The following is an 18,274-nucleotide window of genomic DNA, read 5'->3' on the forward strand; positions in this document are numbered from 1 at the left end:
AAAATCCAACAAAACGAGACTTAACTAATAATAAAAATGTATACGTGTACCTAGACGTCTTGTAAAGAAAGATCAAGTAGGTACAAGATAATTATTTCATGTTAACTAACTAAAGTGTCTAGTAGCCGACCTTAATTTAAGGCTAATTAGCCCAGTGCAGGGCACGCCATAATAGTAGCGAATAGTCCCCTCTTTGAAGTGTGGCTCGGGCCACTGTACGGACGGCCCGGAGGACACGGTGAACCTCACAGTCCAGGTGTGCCCTGCGTGGGAAGGGCACCGCCGTATCCGCGTCGAGGCAATAGGCAGCGGCGACCACTCGTGCCCGCCCTGGTTCAAGCCATGGTCCGGGGTGAGAGGTAATGGGATGCCGTCGTCTCATGTAGACGCTAGACAAGTTCACACCTCTCATCGCAGCTGCTGCCATGGACGTGGAAAACACCACGGGCGCGGTGTCGAGTGACTTCTCCCGGCCATCGTAGGCGTGGGTCTGTGGGCGGTGAGTTTCGGGTGGATCATCGTCCTTCCGTCTCCTAGGAGACACGGGCCCGTCTCGGCAACGCGCGTTGTTCCACGCGCTCCTCGAAAAGATTCAGCAAACCCCAATGGGTTTAAGTCACTATATAATAGTCTGATACTCCTTCATGCTGCTCAACGACAGCGGGAGGAACCATTTGATGATTTATCATAAAAAAAGTCGACAATTACTTAAACCGTTTTTAAGAATTAGCAGTCAGTACCAAGTTGGTTATACCTACCATATTTATTACTTTGGCTAACTTTGACCAGCTATTATGAATAATATCCCGATAAAGTAATTAATTTATCACATTGTCAGGTCAATTTGGGTATTATCTATAATAACCAGTGATTATCTATATACATATAATAAAGCTGTAAAAAAACTGTGTCTGTATATTGAATATATTAAAAAAATAATCATTGGGTGGGGTTTAGAAACAGTAATGGAGCACAAATCCAAAAAAAAATTCTGTCTGTTTGTCTGTATGTCTTTATGTCTGTATGTCTGTATGTCTGTTTGTTTGTACACGCTAGTCTTCCGAACTACTGAACGGATTACAATGATTTTTTCTTTGTTGTATCAGTATTAAGCCTGGTCAACATATAGGCTATAATTTATCTTCAAAATCAAAAATCAAAATCAAAAGTCATTTATTCAAAGTAGGCTGAAAATCAGCACTTTTTGAACGTCAAATCTACAAAAGACAGCCCCCAAAACGCCCGCCCTTCACCACTTCCTATGTGTTTTTGCTGGGAAGAAGAAGTGGTGGAACAAACTCCCCAGCAACACAATTCTGTCTGTATGGTTTGAAGAACCGTATACAAAAAAAATAAAACTAAAAAAAATACCACTCAAAATTATACACATAAATTTGTTAAAAAAAAAAAAAAAAACAAGTAAACATGTAATCATGTTAGCTAGTACACACCTTTCCCATACCTATTACTCAAGCAGCTACAAAAAAAAAAAAATGCCCCGCAGGGCATCTGAGGCAGATGACGGGGAGTAGCGACCCCGCGGGGCTATATATCCGAGTGCTCCAGGGAGAGTATACTGTCCCCCATCTCCGGCCTGCCGGAGTGAAGCATGACGGGGGATAGGTCTCCCGCCTCTTGGCTTGCCTTCATCGGCCGGTCAGAGTGGAGTCGCTAGAGTAGGGCTAGCAGCCCGCTTGGAGGGTAGGTGCCTCGTGGTAAGTGGCGAGTGGGCCGGTGATGCTGGACCCACAGGGAGCGCGTGATCTGCGTTTAAAGTCCGCCGAGGTATCCTCACCCTTCAGCCGCTCATGTACCTGTTGCCCTCTTGTTGCTTGTCAGTGACTGATTCCCGGGGGCCCAGTAAGTGAGTTGGCGAGTCTCCACCTGCCATTTTTACGTGTGCAAACATTGTTATCGGCAGGTGCCATAGTTCCCATAGTTATCCCCTTTCCCAGTCCATTAGCATCCCATCACAATAGCCCAAGTAGTTTTCATCCATAGTTAGCAATAGTTTAGCACAGAACCGGGGATTGTCCTTGGGTACGTTTCTATAGGGATAATCAGGGATAATCGTCGGTTTTGTGTCGCCATTTCATTAAAGTTGTCTCAAAAAGGCTTCAGCGTGTTGGCTTCGGCCCCACGTTCGCCTCCCAAAAATCCGGGACTCTATAGTCCCGAGGTCGGTTAGAGACATACAAAATAATAATAATTTGGAAAAAAAAAGAGAGAACATAATGCCTCCATTCAGTGAAAATAGGTATAGTTTTAGGGCGTACCCAGCGACATGTGAAACACGACGTGTTTTATATATATATATATATATATAAAACTATAAAAAAACTTCGAAACTTGAAGACCTGATGCAGAACACCAACAGACCAACAAAACTATAAGAGATACAAAAATGGTGCCATGGCAAAAATTGTTTCATGTGATGAGCATTTCCAGCTGAGATAATAAATTTTAAGATCTGGAACACCTGATGTGGAACCCCAAGAGCCCAGCTTCTCTGTACCATATACAGGTATGACGTTTTAGCAAAAGTTGTTCAATTTGATAAGCACTTTCTATTGACTTATACAAATTGAAGATCTAAAACCTGATGTGGAACTCCAGGGGCCCAGCTAGACTATAGCATAAAGAGGTATGACGTTTTAGCAAAAGTTGTTCAATCTGATAAGTACTCTCTGTTGACTTATAAAAATTGAAGATGTAAAACACCTGATGTGGAACCCCAGGAGCCCAGCTAGACTATAGCATATAAAGATATGACGTTTTAGCAAAAGTGGCTCAATCTGATAAGCACTCTCTATTAACGTATAAACATCGAAGATCTGGAACACCTGACGTGGAACTTCAAGAGCAATACTATACTTGAAATGTATAGAAATGAATGTTATGAAATAGGTATGGTGAATCAAAAAAAGTAATTACTCCGTCTTTTAGATAACCCTGAAATAATGGACACGTATTTTTTCTTTTCTCTCTCTCTCTCTCTCACAAACAAATAATAACGAAGATATAACACGCTTGAATTTTGTGTTAAGTCACTGCTTAGTACAAATTTTACATACCTAGACGTGGCGTCACGAGCCCCCACTATCCGACTTTGTTGCATTATATCTCATTATTATTTTGTATGTCTCTTCCAGACCTCGGGACTACAGAGTTCCGAATTTTGGGGAGGCAAACGTGGGGCCGAAGCCAACACGCTGAAGCCCTTTTGAGACAACTTTAATGAAATGGTGACACAAAACCGACGATTATCCCTTTATACACTATAGAAATGAACCCAAGGACAATCCCCGGTGGACGTCGTTAAAAAAGACAATCCCCGGTTCTGTGCTATACCATTGCTAACTGTGGATGAAAACTACTTGGGCTTTTGTGATGGGTACTAATGGACTAGGAATGGGGAAACTACGGGAACGATGGCACCTGCCGATGACAATGTATTAGATACATGTAAAAATGGCAGGTGGAGACTCGCCAGCTCACTTACTGGGCCCCCGGGAATCAGTCACTGAATAGCAACTAGAGGGCAACAGGGACTTGAGCGTTTGAAGTGTGAGGATGCCTCGGCGGATTTTAAACGCAGATTACGCGCTCCCTGTGGGTCACTTACCACGAGGCACCTATCCTCCGAGCAGGGCTACTAACCCTGCTCTAGCGACTCCACTCTGGACGGCTAAGCCAAGCCAGAGGCGTGACCTACTCCCGTCATGGTTCACTCCGACCGGCCGGAGATTGGAGACAGTAAACTCTCCCTGGAGAACTCAGTATATATAGCCCCGCGGGGTCGCTACTCCCCGTCATCAGCCTCAGATGTCCTGCGGCGATTATATCTCATTATTATTGACGTTATTATGTCAAGAGCCTTTGTCCCAATTATGTTAGGGTCGACTTCCAGTCACGATGCAACTGAGTACCAGTGTTTTACAAGGAGCGACTGCCTATCTGACCTCCACAACCCGGTTACCCGCTCAACCCAACACCCCTTGGTAAAACTTGTCAGACTTACTGGCTTCTGACTACCCATAACGACTGCCAGAATGTTCAATGTTCAATGACAGCTGGAACCTACAGTTTAACATCCCCTCCAAATAACGGTCATTGGTATCCAAAATATACGTAGAAAGCACATACGAACTTAGGAAAGTTGCATTGGCAGGTACTTGCCAGACCTGGAATCAGAGACGCACGCTCTTACTTGAGAGACTCTACCCACTAAACCACCACGACTTCCACTAAGTCATCACGACTTTGTCATCTCAGTAACATTTAATGTTTTTTTACGTCATAATACGTGTAATATTTTTGCCACACACAAATGCGGACTAATTAGAATCACTACTTTTATACTTTTAGCCATTACAACAGAAACGTTCCATATATTTAAGTTTTGTACTTCAACGGCAAAAGCACAGCAGACTAAACAAAACGCTGAGAACTGAACCGCAATAGACTTGACCATAGGGTCAACCGCAATAGACCTTCTCAGCGTTTGTTCAGAGTTCTCAGCGTTTTGTTTAGTCTGCTGTGCTTTTGCCGTTGAAGTACAAAAATTAAATATATGGAACGTTTCTGTTGTAATGGCTATGCGTTTTCCGTTGTTTTCAAGTCAACGGGCCCTTAAAATTCAATATCAGACGATTCAGATCTTTTGCTGACCCCGTAGTCGCTGGCATAAGGGACAGGAGCCGCGTACGAAGTCACGGGCAGAAGCTAGTGTATAATATATATTTAATCACTATGGCTGTAACACATACATGTTTAGTTTGGATGACAATGCATGTTAAGCTATGTGACGTCATCCTTAATCCAACATGGCTAAATATACAAGATGGCGGACTTGTTATTTTTAAGGTACCTATACAATATGGGTATCAAATGAAAGGGATTGACAAGTAGAACACATTGCACTTTACGAAATAAAAATCCAAGATGGCCGCCGCTACAGAATTTAGACTTAGGAACTTACCAGGTGAAAACTAAAAAGTATAAAATAAATTGAGTTAAAAAAATCTTTAAACACAAGCTTTTATTTAAATGCACTAAAAATAAAAAAATAAACTTTTACTGTAACTTTACTGTCAACTTATAACGACATTTCAAAAACATATTTGACACAATTTATATGTTTTAAAAGCATCGAGCTTAGAATTATTGTCGCGATTTTACTAAGGAAGTAAAAGTTTATTTTTTTCTTTTTAGCTCATTAAAATAAAAGCTTGTTTTTAAAGATTTTTTTACCTCAATTTTTTTATATAATTTTACACCATGTATTCTTCTGACCTAAAGCGTTGGACATTCAGAATGTCCAAACCTATTCAAAAACTTGCAATAAAATTGTTTAAGCACAGGTTTGGCTACATTATTGGAAATGCATTAGACCCACAATATTATTTATTTACTGGATTATATAGTTAGTCGTGGTGGCCTAGTGGGCAAAGAACCAACCTCTCGCGTATTAGGGCGTATGTTCGATTCCAGGTCAGGCAAGTACCAATGCAACTTTTCTAAGTTTGTATGTACTTTCTAAGTATATCTTGGACACCAATGGCTGATAAAAAGGTGAAGGAAAACATCATGAGGAAACCTGGACTATATAGTCTGAAATCACCAACCCGCATTGAGCAAGCGTGGTGGTTAATGCTTAACCCTTCTCCGTGTGAGAGGAGGCCTGTGCCCAGCAGTGGGACGATAAAAAGGTAACAGTATAAAAAGGCTGTAACAGGATTATATAGTTATCGGCACGGATAATGAGCTCTCGACAGAAGAGTGGGGATCGCTTTGCGGACCGTACACTTATGGCAGGAAATTTTTCTAATTCCCAACCATGTTGGGGTCGGCTTCCAGTCTAACCGGATTCAGCTGAATACCAGTGCTTTACAAGAAGCGACTGCCTATCTGACCTCCTCAACCCAGTTTACCCGGGCAACCCAATAGCCCTTGGTTAGACTGGTGTCAGACTTACTGGCTTCTGACTACCCGTAACGACTACCGAGGATGTTCAATGACAGCCGGGACCTAAATTATTTTCAAGATAGTTCTATGAAAACAACTTGGCATGGTACAGGTACCTAGATAGGCTCCTAGCACACATGGCATATTTTAAACCGCAGACGACGCGTGTTTCAGAAACACGCTTCTTCTGAAAGCGTCTTTCAAAGATTCTAACTCGCGCAAGAGCTCGGATAAGAATGGATGTAAAAGAAATCACACTTCTTTGTTATCTACGTCGTACTGACTGGCGACCACACTGGCGACTGAGTGATCGAGGTGTACTTTAAGGCCTCTGCACACAGCGGGCGTCGAGCGTGCCGTCCCGCTCGACGCGACGCTGTGTGTGGCGTGGTCCGTAATATCTAGTACAATACAACTGCTCAGTGTCGCGTCGCCGTCCCGTCCCGACCTTTACCGTGTACATTATAGTGGTAACGTCGCCAAGCTGCCGGAGTATCGAACCCCACGCTTCCAATTTGGCGACGTTACCAAACCGTGGCCAAGAGAGTTAAGTACCATACATTTCAATATTAACTGCTTGGATACGTAGCCGGCGACGTCGTCATGGCGTCTTAATGAGGCAGAGCTGTAAGTCACAATGTAAACGCGTGCGAAGCACGTCTGTCTGATGGCCTAGAAAACGCCAGAAGGTAGGTCTGTGTCGTTGCATCAAATCGTCTGTATCGTAAACGCGAAGTAACTACACGTTTCCCGATCGCTCCGTGGGCAAATACATAGCATATGGGTACTTTCAAATCTTGTGTACTAAACCAAGGTATTTCTGTGTCATGACTGAAGGATGAGAAAAGAGTGCATGTAGCAGAGATGAGAATGTTGAGATGGATGTGTGGGGTTACCAGAATGGACAAAGTGAGGAATGAGTATATCAGAGGAAGCCTGCGCCTGCAAAGTAGCGCCAACAGAAACAATGAGAGGTCAGCGTTTGTCCTGGTATGGGTATGTGATGAGACGGTGTAAAGAACGATAAGTGGCGCCCAACCTGGGGCCACGATGGGCGTTACTAAACTAGGCTATTTAACGAGTGGAAACCACTGGATACTGTTTAAGAAAACACGGAAATACAAACGAAACAGTTATACAGTTGGACAACAACCACGAACGTTACAAAAATAACTAATTTACTAAACCCTGAGTTGAAACAATGGGGCGAGCGTATTCAACTACATGACGAGACTCAAGCGAGGCGCATCCGACGCACAGAGTTCCATATATGCTGTACAATCACAGAGGATAAAGAGTGTCCAATGAGCGTTTACCAGACATCTGGCGTACATCTCATCCGGAATTTCACATAGGGTCCCATACTACCAAAGACTAAACTTTAAAATTAATACTCTCCATGATCGTCGCAAAATTCATGATATTCTATTCTTACACAAGCTCTTTAATAGAATGACAGATTGCAATGAATTAGTTACCTCCCCACTCAGAGACATTTAATGATTACTTAAGTCACTCCTTAGTGACGGAATGTCATACAAATCCTTCACTTTAGGAATGGCTTAAGTAACCATTAAATTTTTTTTTATTCCTTTGTCTCTCATGGCAAATGTAATATGTATGTATGTATATATGTTATGTTTATGTATTATTGTCCATATATTCTATATATATATATATATTTTTTTTTTAATCTTCTTTGCATGTAGATTATATTAAAAGCTGCACCTACCACTGCTATTTCCCCACCACCCAAAGGTAGACTGGGAGAAAACGCCTAAGGCGTTAAGTCCGCCATTGTACTATTTGTGCAAAAAGTGTTATAAATAAATAAATAAATAAATAAATAAATAAATGTCTCTCAGTGGGGAGGTAAATAACATTAAACTCGCTGTTCCCACTAGAATACCGCGATACCCTATCACTAAACCATTCCTCATTCCATTTTGCAGAACCAATGTTGGTAAACGTAAGCGTTTACCAACATTGGTTCTGCAAATCCTCTGGCAGGCAATATGTTGATTTTTCTTATTTTTCTTTATCCATTTCATTCCGCCCAGTTTCATATTAATTTTTCCTAATTAACACCCTAGTTTGCGTGTTTTTTTGTTTGTATTTTTTGTTATGTTTATTATGTTACATATGAATATAGGTACATATTATAAGTTAACGGTCGGCCATAAATTATATTTTTTATATATTATCGTTGATGTACCGTATTAAATAATTAAATTAAAATCTCATGTGCATTGCGAGCAAAACCGTCGGTTAGTCTTTACCTTGTCTCTTTAGGTAGGTAATAGAAGGAAAGGAATAATAATCCACATTTTTCTTTATTTTCAAAATTTATTCTTACGCGGTCATTTTAGTAAATTCTCAAGAACATAATTCTTATAAAAATATACAAAGGGGGTACGAAATAATTTAACATAATATACTCAAGAGTTACCTTAACAGAAAAACATCTTAATGCAATATTGGGTATTTCACCACGATAAGTAAGCTACTCGAGTCATTTCGAAGCACAACGTACCTAAGGGGCCTGGTGTACACGGGCCTGCTATGGTTAATTTAAATCCTTTTTCAGGATACATATTTGTTATTTCCTCGGAAGTCTCCGGCGATTGTAACGCTTCTTTTTTCTTTTTAGTCCTTATACCAAATATTTTTTGCTTTTTCTTCTCTGGCTTTTTTCTTTCCTTTTCCAACTTTTTCATTTCTTTTTCTTGTTTTTTCTTTAACTTTTTTTCATTTTTTCTCTTACTAACCTCAGCATCGACCTGTTTATCTAGTTCGTCTTGCATCAACTCTTTGAATTTTTCAGGATTCAAACAAGCAAAGTATCTGATGGCATCTTCAAAGTCTAACTCAATATTCGGTTTTCTCTTCTTCTTTCGCGCTCTAAAACCTGATTTTACTGCCGTTAAGTCGGACCTTAATTTCATCATCTCATCAGACTCTATCCATGCACAGCTAGGCCCAATCCCTGGATAAAGGTACTCTTCAGATATAACAGCAGATGGAACTTCTAGTACAATCTGAGGCTCCGGTGGAGTTTCGGATTGTGCTACTTGTTCGGGCTGTGGCTCTTGATCGGTCTGTGGCACCTGATTGGTCTGTGGCACTTGTTCGGGACATTCACACGGCAACTTTTTCTTTGGGTGCTCATTTTGTTTTTCATCGGGTTTTTGTGGCAGATTTGCTACTTGTTGTGGCTCTTGTTCGGGCTGTGCTACTTGTTCGGGACATTCACACAAAATCTTTTTCTTTTTGTGCTTATTTTGTTTTCCGTCGGGCTTTACGGGCAAATTTGCTACTTGTTCGGGCTGTGGCACTTTTTGGGGCTCTGGCACTTGTTCAGGCTGTTCCACTTGTCCGGATTGTGGGAGTTTTTGGGGCTGTGGCACTTTTTCGGGCTGTGGTACTAGTTTAGGCTGTGGCTCTTGTTCGGAACATTCACACGAAAGCATTTCCTCTGGGTGCACATTTTGATTTCCGTCGGGTTTTGAGGGCAGATTTTCGGATAACGCTGCTCCTGACCCAAACACAGGTGGTACTTTGTCGGTGTCAGAGTCCGATTGACATTTAGGTGTTAGTCCGGTATGGTCAATAGGTTGCGGCTTTGTGTCATATTTTGGATCAATTATCGTAATGGATTTTTTTGTCTTTGAAAAATTTCGTTCGTTATTCATTTTACATTCGTTGCATCCACATGTACTTGATTTTAATGCAGATTTCCTTATTCCAATTTCTTTTTTTCTTTGTAAGGCAAAATGACTACATGGACAGTCCACTTGTGAAGAGGAAGTTTTTTCCTTTGAAGAAGAGAATCCTGATTTGATCTTAGGTTTAGATTTTTTTAGAAGTTGCGTAAGTTGCCAAGGCCTGCATTTTTTTCTTGGAGTCTTTGAAATTTGGTGAGGTCCCGACCAACAACTGTATCGTGAATTTACGACATCATGACATACACATTCTCCTTTACTGCTGCTAGATGCCTCCATAGCATAGGGTTTCACTTTAGATTTTTTAGGTCTACGGCTTTCTTTACTTTCGTCATAACCCATGTCATCATGGCATACACAACTCGGTTGAGTAGGTTGATTCAGCAATGGTTTATTAAGTACTTTTGACTCTAAATGCTTACGGCTTTCTTTCTTTACTCCAAAACATGTCTCACCATGGCATGAACAACCTGGTCGAGTAGGTTCACTCGGCAATGATTTAGTAAGTACTTTCGGCCCTAAATACTTACGGCTTCCTTTCTTTACGCTAAAATCACTGACGTCATCACATACACAGTCTGATTCAGTAGGTAGCTTGAGATGAGAATGATTACAGCTTCTTTTACTTTCGTCAAAACCTATGTCATCATAGCATGCACAGCCCGGATGAGTAGGTCCACTCGGCAATGACTTAGGAAGTACTTTCGGTCCTAAATATTTACGGCTTCTTTTCTGAATAAAACTACGCACTTTCTTTATGCTAAATTCACTAACGTCATCATATGAGCTTTCTGAAACAGTGGGTGCCTTGAGCTGTGGATGCTTACGGCATACTTTCTTTACACCAAAATCTCCGACGTCATCACATACACAGTCCGATTCAGTAGATGCCTTGACCTGCAGGTTCTTACGGCTTCCTTTCTTTACGCCAGGATCTTCGACGTCATCACATACACAATTTGATTCAGTAGGTGTCTTGGCCTGTAGATGCTTACGGCTTCCTTTCTTTACGCCAAAACTACTGACATCTTCATATGCACTGTCTGATTGAGTAGGTGTCTTGACCTGTGGATACTTACGGCTTCCTTTCTTTACGCCAAAATCACTGACGTCATCACATACACAGTCTGATTCAGTAGGTGCTTTTACCTGCAGATGCTTACGGCTTCCTTTTTTTCCGCCAAAATTACTTACACCTTCATACGCACTGCCTTCTTGAATAGGTGCCTTGGGCTGGGGATGCTTACGACTTCCTTTCTTTATGCTAAAGTCACTAACATCATTATATGAGCTTTCTGAAACAGAAGGTGCCTTGGGCTGGGGATGCTTACGGCTTCCTTTCTTTATGCTAAAGTCACTAACATCATTATATGAGCTTCCTGAAACAGAAGGTGCCTTGGGCTGAGGATGCTTACGGCTTCCTTTCTTTATGCTAAAATCACTAACGTCATTATATGAGCTTTCTGAAACAGTGGGTGCCTTGAGCTGTGGCTGCTTACGGCTTCCTTTCTTTATTCCAAAATTTCTGACGTCATTACATGTACAGTCTGATTTAGTAGGTGCCTTGAGCTGTGGATCTATATTTTCGTCAAAACCTATGACATTATGCCGTTCACAACCTGGTTGAGTAGGTTGACTTGGCTCTAAATGCTTACGGCTTCCATTCTTTACGCCGAAATCACTGACGTCATCACATACACAGTCTGATTCAGTAGGTGCCTTGATCTGCGGGTTCTTACGGCTTCCTTTCTTTACGCCAGAATCTCCGACGTCATCACATACACAGTCTGATTCAGTGGGTGCCTTGACCTGCAGGTTCTGACGACTTCCTTTCTTTACGCCAAAATCTCCGACGTCATCACATACACAGTCTGATTCAGTAGGTGCCTTGAGCTCTGAATGCTTAATAAGGCTTTCTCTACTTTCGTCAAAACTTATGACATCATGGCTTACACAAGCTGATTCTCTTTTAGTAAGTTCTTTCGGCTCTGAATGCTTAGAGCGTTTTTTCTTTTCGCCTTTAAAATCATCACACTCTGGTTTTCTATTTTCTTTCGATTTGATTTTAGTAGGTGATTTTGGCTCTGGACTAGTAGGTTTCGGTTCTCTTTTAGTTAGTTCTTTTGGCTCCACATGCTGACAGCTTTCTTTATTTTTGTCCAAGCCTGCAATATCATTACGTTCACAATCTGATTTAGTAGGTGCTTTTTGCTCTGCTTTAATACTTTCTTTTGGTTCTGTTTGAGTAGGTGCTTTCGACTCAGTTCTAATGGGTTCTTTTGGTTCTCTTTTAGTAAGTTCTTTCGACTCTGAAAGCTTAAAGCTTTTTTTCTTTTCACCTTTAAAATCATCATAATCTGATTTTATATGATCTTTCGATTTTATTTTAGTAGGTGGTTTTAGCTCTGTACAAGTAGGTTTTTTCGGTTCTCTTTTAGTTAGTTCTTTTGGCTCTGAATGCTGACGGCTTTCTTTTTTTTCGTCGAAACCTGCGAGATCATCATATGCACGATCTGATTTAATAGGTGCTTTTTTCTCGGTTTTAATACGTTCTTCTGGTTCTGTTTTAGTAGGTGCTTTGAATTCAGTTTTAGTGGATTCTTTCGGTTCTCTTTTAGTAAGTTCTTTCGACTCAGAATGCTTACGGCTTTCTTTCTTTTCACCTAAATCTACAAGATCATCACATAAACAATCTGGTTTAACAGGTTCTTTCGATTTGATGTTAGTAGGTGCTTTCGCCTTTGTTCTAGAGGGTTCCTTCGATTCTTTTTGTTCTGAATGCTGATGATGGCCTTGTTTTTTTTTGTCCAAACCTGCGACATCATTACATGCACAATCTGTTTTAATAGGTTCTTTCGATTTGATTTCAGTAGGAGTTTTCGGGTCTGTTCTAGTATGTTCTTCTGGTTCTGTTTTAGTAAGTTCTTTTGGCTGTGAATGGTGACGGCTTCGTTTTTTTTCGTCGAAACAGTCGAGAGGCTTAGTAGGTTCTTTCAATTCGATTTTAGTAAGTGCGTTCGACTCAGTTCTAGCGGCTTCTTTCGGTTCACTTCTGGTAAGTTCTTTTGACTCTGAATACTTACGGCTTTCTATCTTATTTGGCTCTGTTCTAGTATGTTCTTTCGATTCTCTTTTAGTAAGTTCTTTTGACTGTGAATGGTGACGGCTTCGTTTTTTTTCGTCGAAACAGTCGAGAGGTTTAGTAGGTTTTTTCGATTCGATTTTAGTAGGTGCGTTCGACTCAGTTCTAGCGTGTTCTTTCGGTTCTCTTTTAGTAAGTTCTTTTGACTCTGAATACTTACGGCTTTCTTTCTTTTGAAAATCTACGAGATTATCTAGACAATCTGGTTTAGTAGGTTCTTTCGAATTTATTTTAGTAGGTGCTTTTGGCTCTGTACTAGTAGGTTCTTTCGGTTCTCTTTTCGTAAGTTCTTTTGGCTCTAAATGCTGACAGGTTAGTTTTTTTTCGCCCAAACCTTCAAGAAGATCACATCCTTTAGGCTCCGAAGGTTGTTGCGAGGTTGTATTCTTCCTTTTCTTCTTTCTGTGTGGTTGTCTGTTTGATTTAAGTATTGGTTGTTCCATTAGCTCTTGTGTTGGTTCTGAACTTGGCTGCTCACTTGGCTGTCGTCTTGTTTGTTCGCTCGGCTGTTCAACAATTCGAGTCCCCGCCTGCGCAGCAATTTTTTTAACAGCAGTTTCAAATAGTATTCTTTCTTCCGGAGACATGTTGTTACACTGAAGATCAACTATCTCAAAGCCCTTTAAATCCGTTATCATACCTTTTGACATCATTCCCTCTACAGAGCCTGATTCAGTCTCCTCCAATAGGTCACAACGTGGGCATATATCTACTTTCCGGTTAACTGTTATTGATTTTGTACCACTGCACTCGCAGAGTAATCCCCCTACAGACTCTACTGGTCTGACATGAAGTTGTTTACCTACAAAAAATAATATCAACATTACTATTGAAATATTTAGGTATAGTAAGTTTGCCCCTTCCATCGCCCAAGTATAGAAAAACCTACCAACTCTACCTCTGAGCTGCATTGACTCTACGTGTGGAGTTTTTAATCTTGAATTTGGATGTTCTGTATAAGAAGAACATGGCATAGGAATATGTGGACAGAAATATTCAGATTCACACGGTAAGCAGTTGGGCTCTTCACATTCATCTTGAGAATGGTTTGTAGGTTTGTGATACAATCCGCAATTAGAGCACATACGCATATCGCTCGGAAGCGTAGAAAAAGATGGCGCACGCCTCCCCAAAGAACGAAACCAGCGGGATGCTTTACCTAAAACATGAAATATTCGTTGTATGGAAATCACATAAATTATCTATGCAAAAAAGTATTCAATAGAGGCATGGCAAGCATCCTTTTGCGGGTAAAAACGTAACTACAACCAATCAATCGGTCATAGCTACATAGTTACTCTCGTCTTCTAGTACTGATGACTCCTCGTTTTAGAAGGAAAAAATAGTAGTCTAGTCGAAAGATTAATAAGGCAAATAATTTACCCTTCAGAAATAATGGGGTGCTTTTCCTGGACATAACATTGGCTATATATTTGTCCTTGGAACTGCTGCAGTTTTGAACCACAAAGGTAGCGGTGGATATCTTTGCACAACAGCAACATGGCCTATCCATCGTTGTATCTGTACCAAAATCTACATCTGTCTTCCCAAATATTTGTAACTTGGTAGTCGATGCGGCCATTTGACAATACTTATTTTTGCTCCATTCAACTTTTCTAAGAACCTCAACTGATTCTTTCTCGAACTCAGTTGATGATTCTGATGTGTGTATTTCTTCCATATAAAATTTCTTACCCTTTCCTAAAACTTTCATTTCATGTTGGATTATCGGCGTTTTTCGCAGCGGTGTGTCTAAAATAGAATGCTTTATATTCATAATTTTGCAAATGTTAATAAAACTCGGATTTCTAGAATTGTTGGCAATGCAAAAGGTTACATTTGGGAAAATAACCTCATGAAAATTTTGAATCACATTACCGACAAAGAGAGAGGGAAAGTAACACGTACCCAAGTCCACAAGAGTGCAACGTTCAGCTATAACATGAGTGTCTTTAGATGTGCGACTAGTAACAGACTTGAGGCTTTCGGAAGCGGCTTCTGAACCGCTATTGGTAGACGTTGGGACTATTATAAAAATGTTTGAAGCATCAGAAAATCTCTTTTTCTTTAGAATCTTCGCCATTATATTTGAAATATCGAGCGAACTAAGTACATCTGTAGACTCGTTAGGGTTTTCACTTGCTGTATTCAGGGTAGATTGATCAACAGTCATATTAACTTCATCAACAGTTGTTTGGGTTACTTTAAATACTTTGTATTCAAGTCGTGGGCTCGTTGCTTTTGTGCTCATATGATTAGATCCCCCAGGCTTATGAATACTTGTATTTTTATCGCTCACCGAAATGCTGTAATATTTTTTAACATTCAAGCTAGCCCCAGATCTATGTGCCGGTCCGGTCCGGCCGAGTCAACAGGCATGTGTGGGGCGATGACCCGGTCTCTTTTCTGTTCTTACTATACCGATTGTTAAGAAACCGGGCCGGAATGGAACGGTAGGTCTGGGGCCAGCCTTAATTGGTTTTGTGACTGTGATTAAGTCAAAGCTGCGCGGATTGAACGATCATAAGGCTAAGCAACCCTTGGCGCGGTCGGTGTATGAATGAGTGACCATCTTGTCATAACGAGATCTTCCGTGTTTCGGAAGGCACGACAAACTGGTGAGTTCCGGCTGTCATTTAAACATCTTTGGCTGTCTGACAACCAGTCTTACCAAGAGGTATCAGGTTGCCCGCGTAACTGAGTTTTGGAGATCAATCGCTCCATATGAAACACAGGTACTCAGCCCCATTGGAGAAAGGCTAGGCAGATGATTATGATGATTATGACGGTAAAACCTACATGTATGGAGCATGAAGATTACCTTGACATTGATCCCTCTAATGAACTCATAAGAGACAGAGAACTAGAACAATAAGCAGAATTGTATGTGACGCTAGTGCTCGACGAAATACTAAGTGTGTTCATGCTATTAGATACACTTGTATTTAATGATGTTCCATTTTTAATTACGACAATTTTTCGATCAACGCCCGTTGCTAAAGATTTTGCTTTTGCATCTTGGGTTTTAATAATGTCGCCCAATGATTCAGGATCTTTTGGAATTTTTGTTATCCTGTTAGATAAACTGAATCGCTTTTCGTTGGTTGAAGTAATATCCTTGATGATAATATTTTCACTTCGTGTTCCATTCGGTCTGGTGAACATAATATCGGCAATTCTGGTATAAGAAGAGCGAAGTTTAAGGTCAGTTACATAAGTGATAATATGATCGTTTTCAGACATGTTGTTAACGCTGGTATAGGTGCTCCTTTAGTATGAAGCAGGTGTCCGCTACAATGCACACGTCCTAATTGCAGTTGACTTTTACGTATTCTTTTATCACAGCCCGATCGCAACCGCAAGCTTATCTTGGTTTGTTTACATCTTGCACCTATATTTTCATTTTCTATTGTCTTCAAAGTTTTTCTGATTCTGTAACTGTTCTGATTTATTATTTTTAATCAATAGTGTAAGGATACTTGTTCTTTATATGATGCGATTAAAAATGGTCGGTGTATGTGGTAAGAACCGTGGGTGCCGTGGGCGGCCCATGGCGGCCAAGCTCTCGAGATATTTTCATGACCTTTTATAATGAGACTAGACTATTGTGCACGTTTATTCTACAACATACCTGTCATGCCGTGATCGATAATGTATAATACAATTGTAAATAATCTAGCTTAGATACTGAGGCTTGAAAATTTGTGTAGATTTTTTTTATAAAAATATTAACATAAAGTTTATTTGTCACGATTAATTTGACAGCACACAGAGTTTGACAGGGCACAGGAATTTTGAGAGGTTCTTAATCCCCTAAACAGCCTCCTCTGAGCTAGGCCTTTATCCAACTAGGTCTAAACCTGCCCAACTGAAGTGAAGGACATACCATATTATGATTATACCACTATGTTATTAATGAAATCTTCAGCAGAATGTGTTTCGCAGCAAAAATATAGCGAACCGCTCCGGCTTCGCATGGGATAACAGTATTTCCCCACTATTTAATGTATGTTATCTATCCTTATAATAAATCTGTAGCCAAGTCAAGTCTGTAGTGTAGGTCAATTCTGTGCATTAAATATATTTCCAAAATAACTATCGGGGGTATATTAGTGATCGATACTGATGCCAAAAATATTGCATTTTTTGTTGCACTGAAATTTTTGTTTGTCTGTCTGTCTGTCTGTATGATCGTTATGGAAACAAAAACTACTTGACGGATTTTAATGAGACTTGGTACAATTATTCTTCATACTCCTGGGCAGGTTATAGGATACTTTTCATCACGCTATGATCAATAGGAGTAGAGCAGTGTATGCAGTGCAGTGCATAGTTATTTTGGAAATATATTCAATGTACAGAATTGACCTCTCTACAGATTTATTATAAGTATAGATTCAATAAAAAAGAAACATATAAATCGGTAAGGAAACACCAAAGTTATACATGAAAAACGGTAATAAGCCATCGCGCGTGAATACTGAATAATGCTATAAGGATCATTTTTGTGCAACGGTCGCCGCGCTCGACACGGCTCGCAACGCTGTGGCTGCGCGATCCTCATACAATATTTGGCTGTTGATGCGAATAGACGATAAGAGTCTTCAACCTTATTGAATGCCCTGCTAGAAAAGCCGCTGAATATAGGCACATCAACTCCGTAGACTATAAAGGCGTCTGATAGCGTCAAACTCTAGATAATAATTAGCTATACTCATTAAACACATTATATAATTTCATATTTTACTTAGGGATAATGGATTACTGATTATTTTTAGGCCCGCATATTTACACTCAAATATTGTAGGTACTCAATATGTATATTTTAATTAGTATGTAAGCATTACAACAAACATGTGTAATAACACTGTATTTGTCACATTGACCTAGTTTTTAGTTACTATAGCAATTTATTGTTAATTAGCTTTAAATATTATAATAAGCACTTTTACGCCCGATCGATACATTATACATCAGCACTTTTTAGAATTAGCAAAATATTGTAAAATTATGTTCAAAGTGAAGTAATAAACAATTTACCTATAATATAATTATAATTTATAATAAATTTATAATAATTGACCGACAATAATTGATATTAACAAATCTTGCAGCGCGACCTGTAATTTATTTTTAACTTTCTTTTGCTACAAATATTAATAGTTTACATTTTATTTCTTTTTAGGTGAAGTAGTAGTAGGTACGCAAAGATTTAGATAATTGGATAAGCTGGTGTTTATTATTTCCTCTCTTTTCACAAAGTCCGAATTTAACGCGGACGAAGTCGCTGGCAGACAGGCTAGTTATACATATAAAAGTTTCACTTAATCACTCTGTCTATTTAAAAAAACCGCTTGAAACCCGGTTGCTTAGTTTTGAAGATTTTTAAGTGTAAAAAGGGACACACAAGGTTAATGCCTCACAAGGTTAAGGCAACGAATTG

General features: G+C 40.0%; 1 protein-coding gene across 1 annotated transcript; it reads right to left on the reverse strand.

Moving 5' to 3' along the window:
* Positions 1 to 8,453: 8,453 nt before the first annotated feature.
* Positions 8,454 to 16,074, reverse strand: LOC124645459. Its single transcript, XM_047185266.1, has 7 exons — positions 15,653 to 16,074; positions 14,740 to 15,137; positions 14,215 to 14,583; positions 13,721 to 13,990; positions 11,085 to 13,633; positions 10,755 to 11,000; positions 8,454 to 10,670 (listed from the first exon to the last, which is right to left on the reverse strand). The coding sequence occupies exons 1-7, from the start codon at positions 16,072 to 16,074 to the stop codon at positions 8,454 to 8,456; spliced, it is 6,471 nt and encodes a 2,156-aa protein (XP_047041222.1).
* Positions 16,075 to 18,274: the final 2,200 nt, after the last annotated feature.

Source organism: Helicoverpa zea, chromosome 31, assembly GCF_022581195.2.
Source record: "Helicoverpa zea isolate HzStark_Cry1AcR chromosome 31, ilHelZeax1.1, whole genome shotgun sequence".
Classification (NCBI taxonomy): domain Eukaryota; kingdom Metazoa; phylum Arthropoda; class Insecta; order Lepidoptera; family Noctuidae; genus Helicoverpa; species Helicoverpa zea.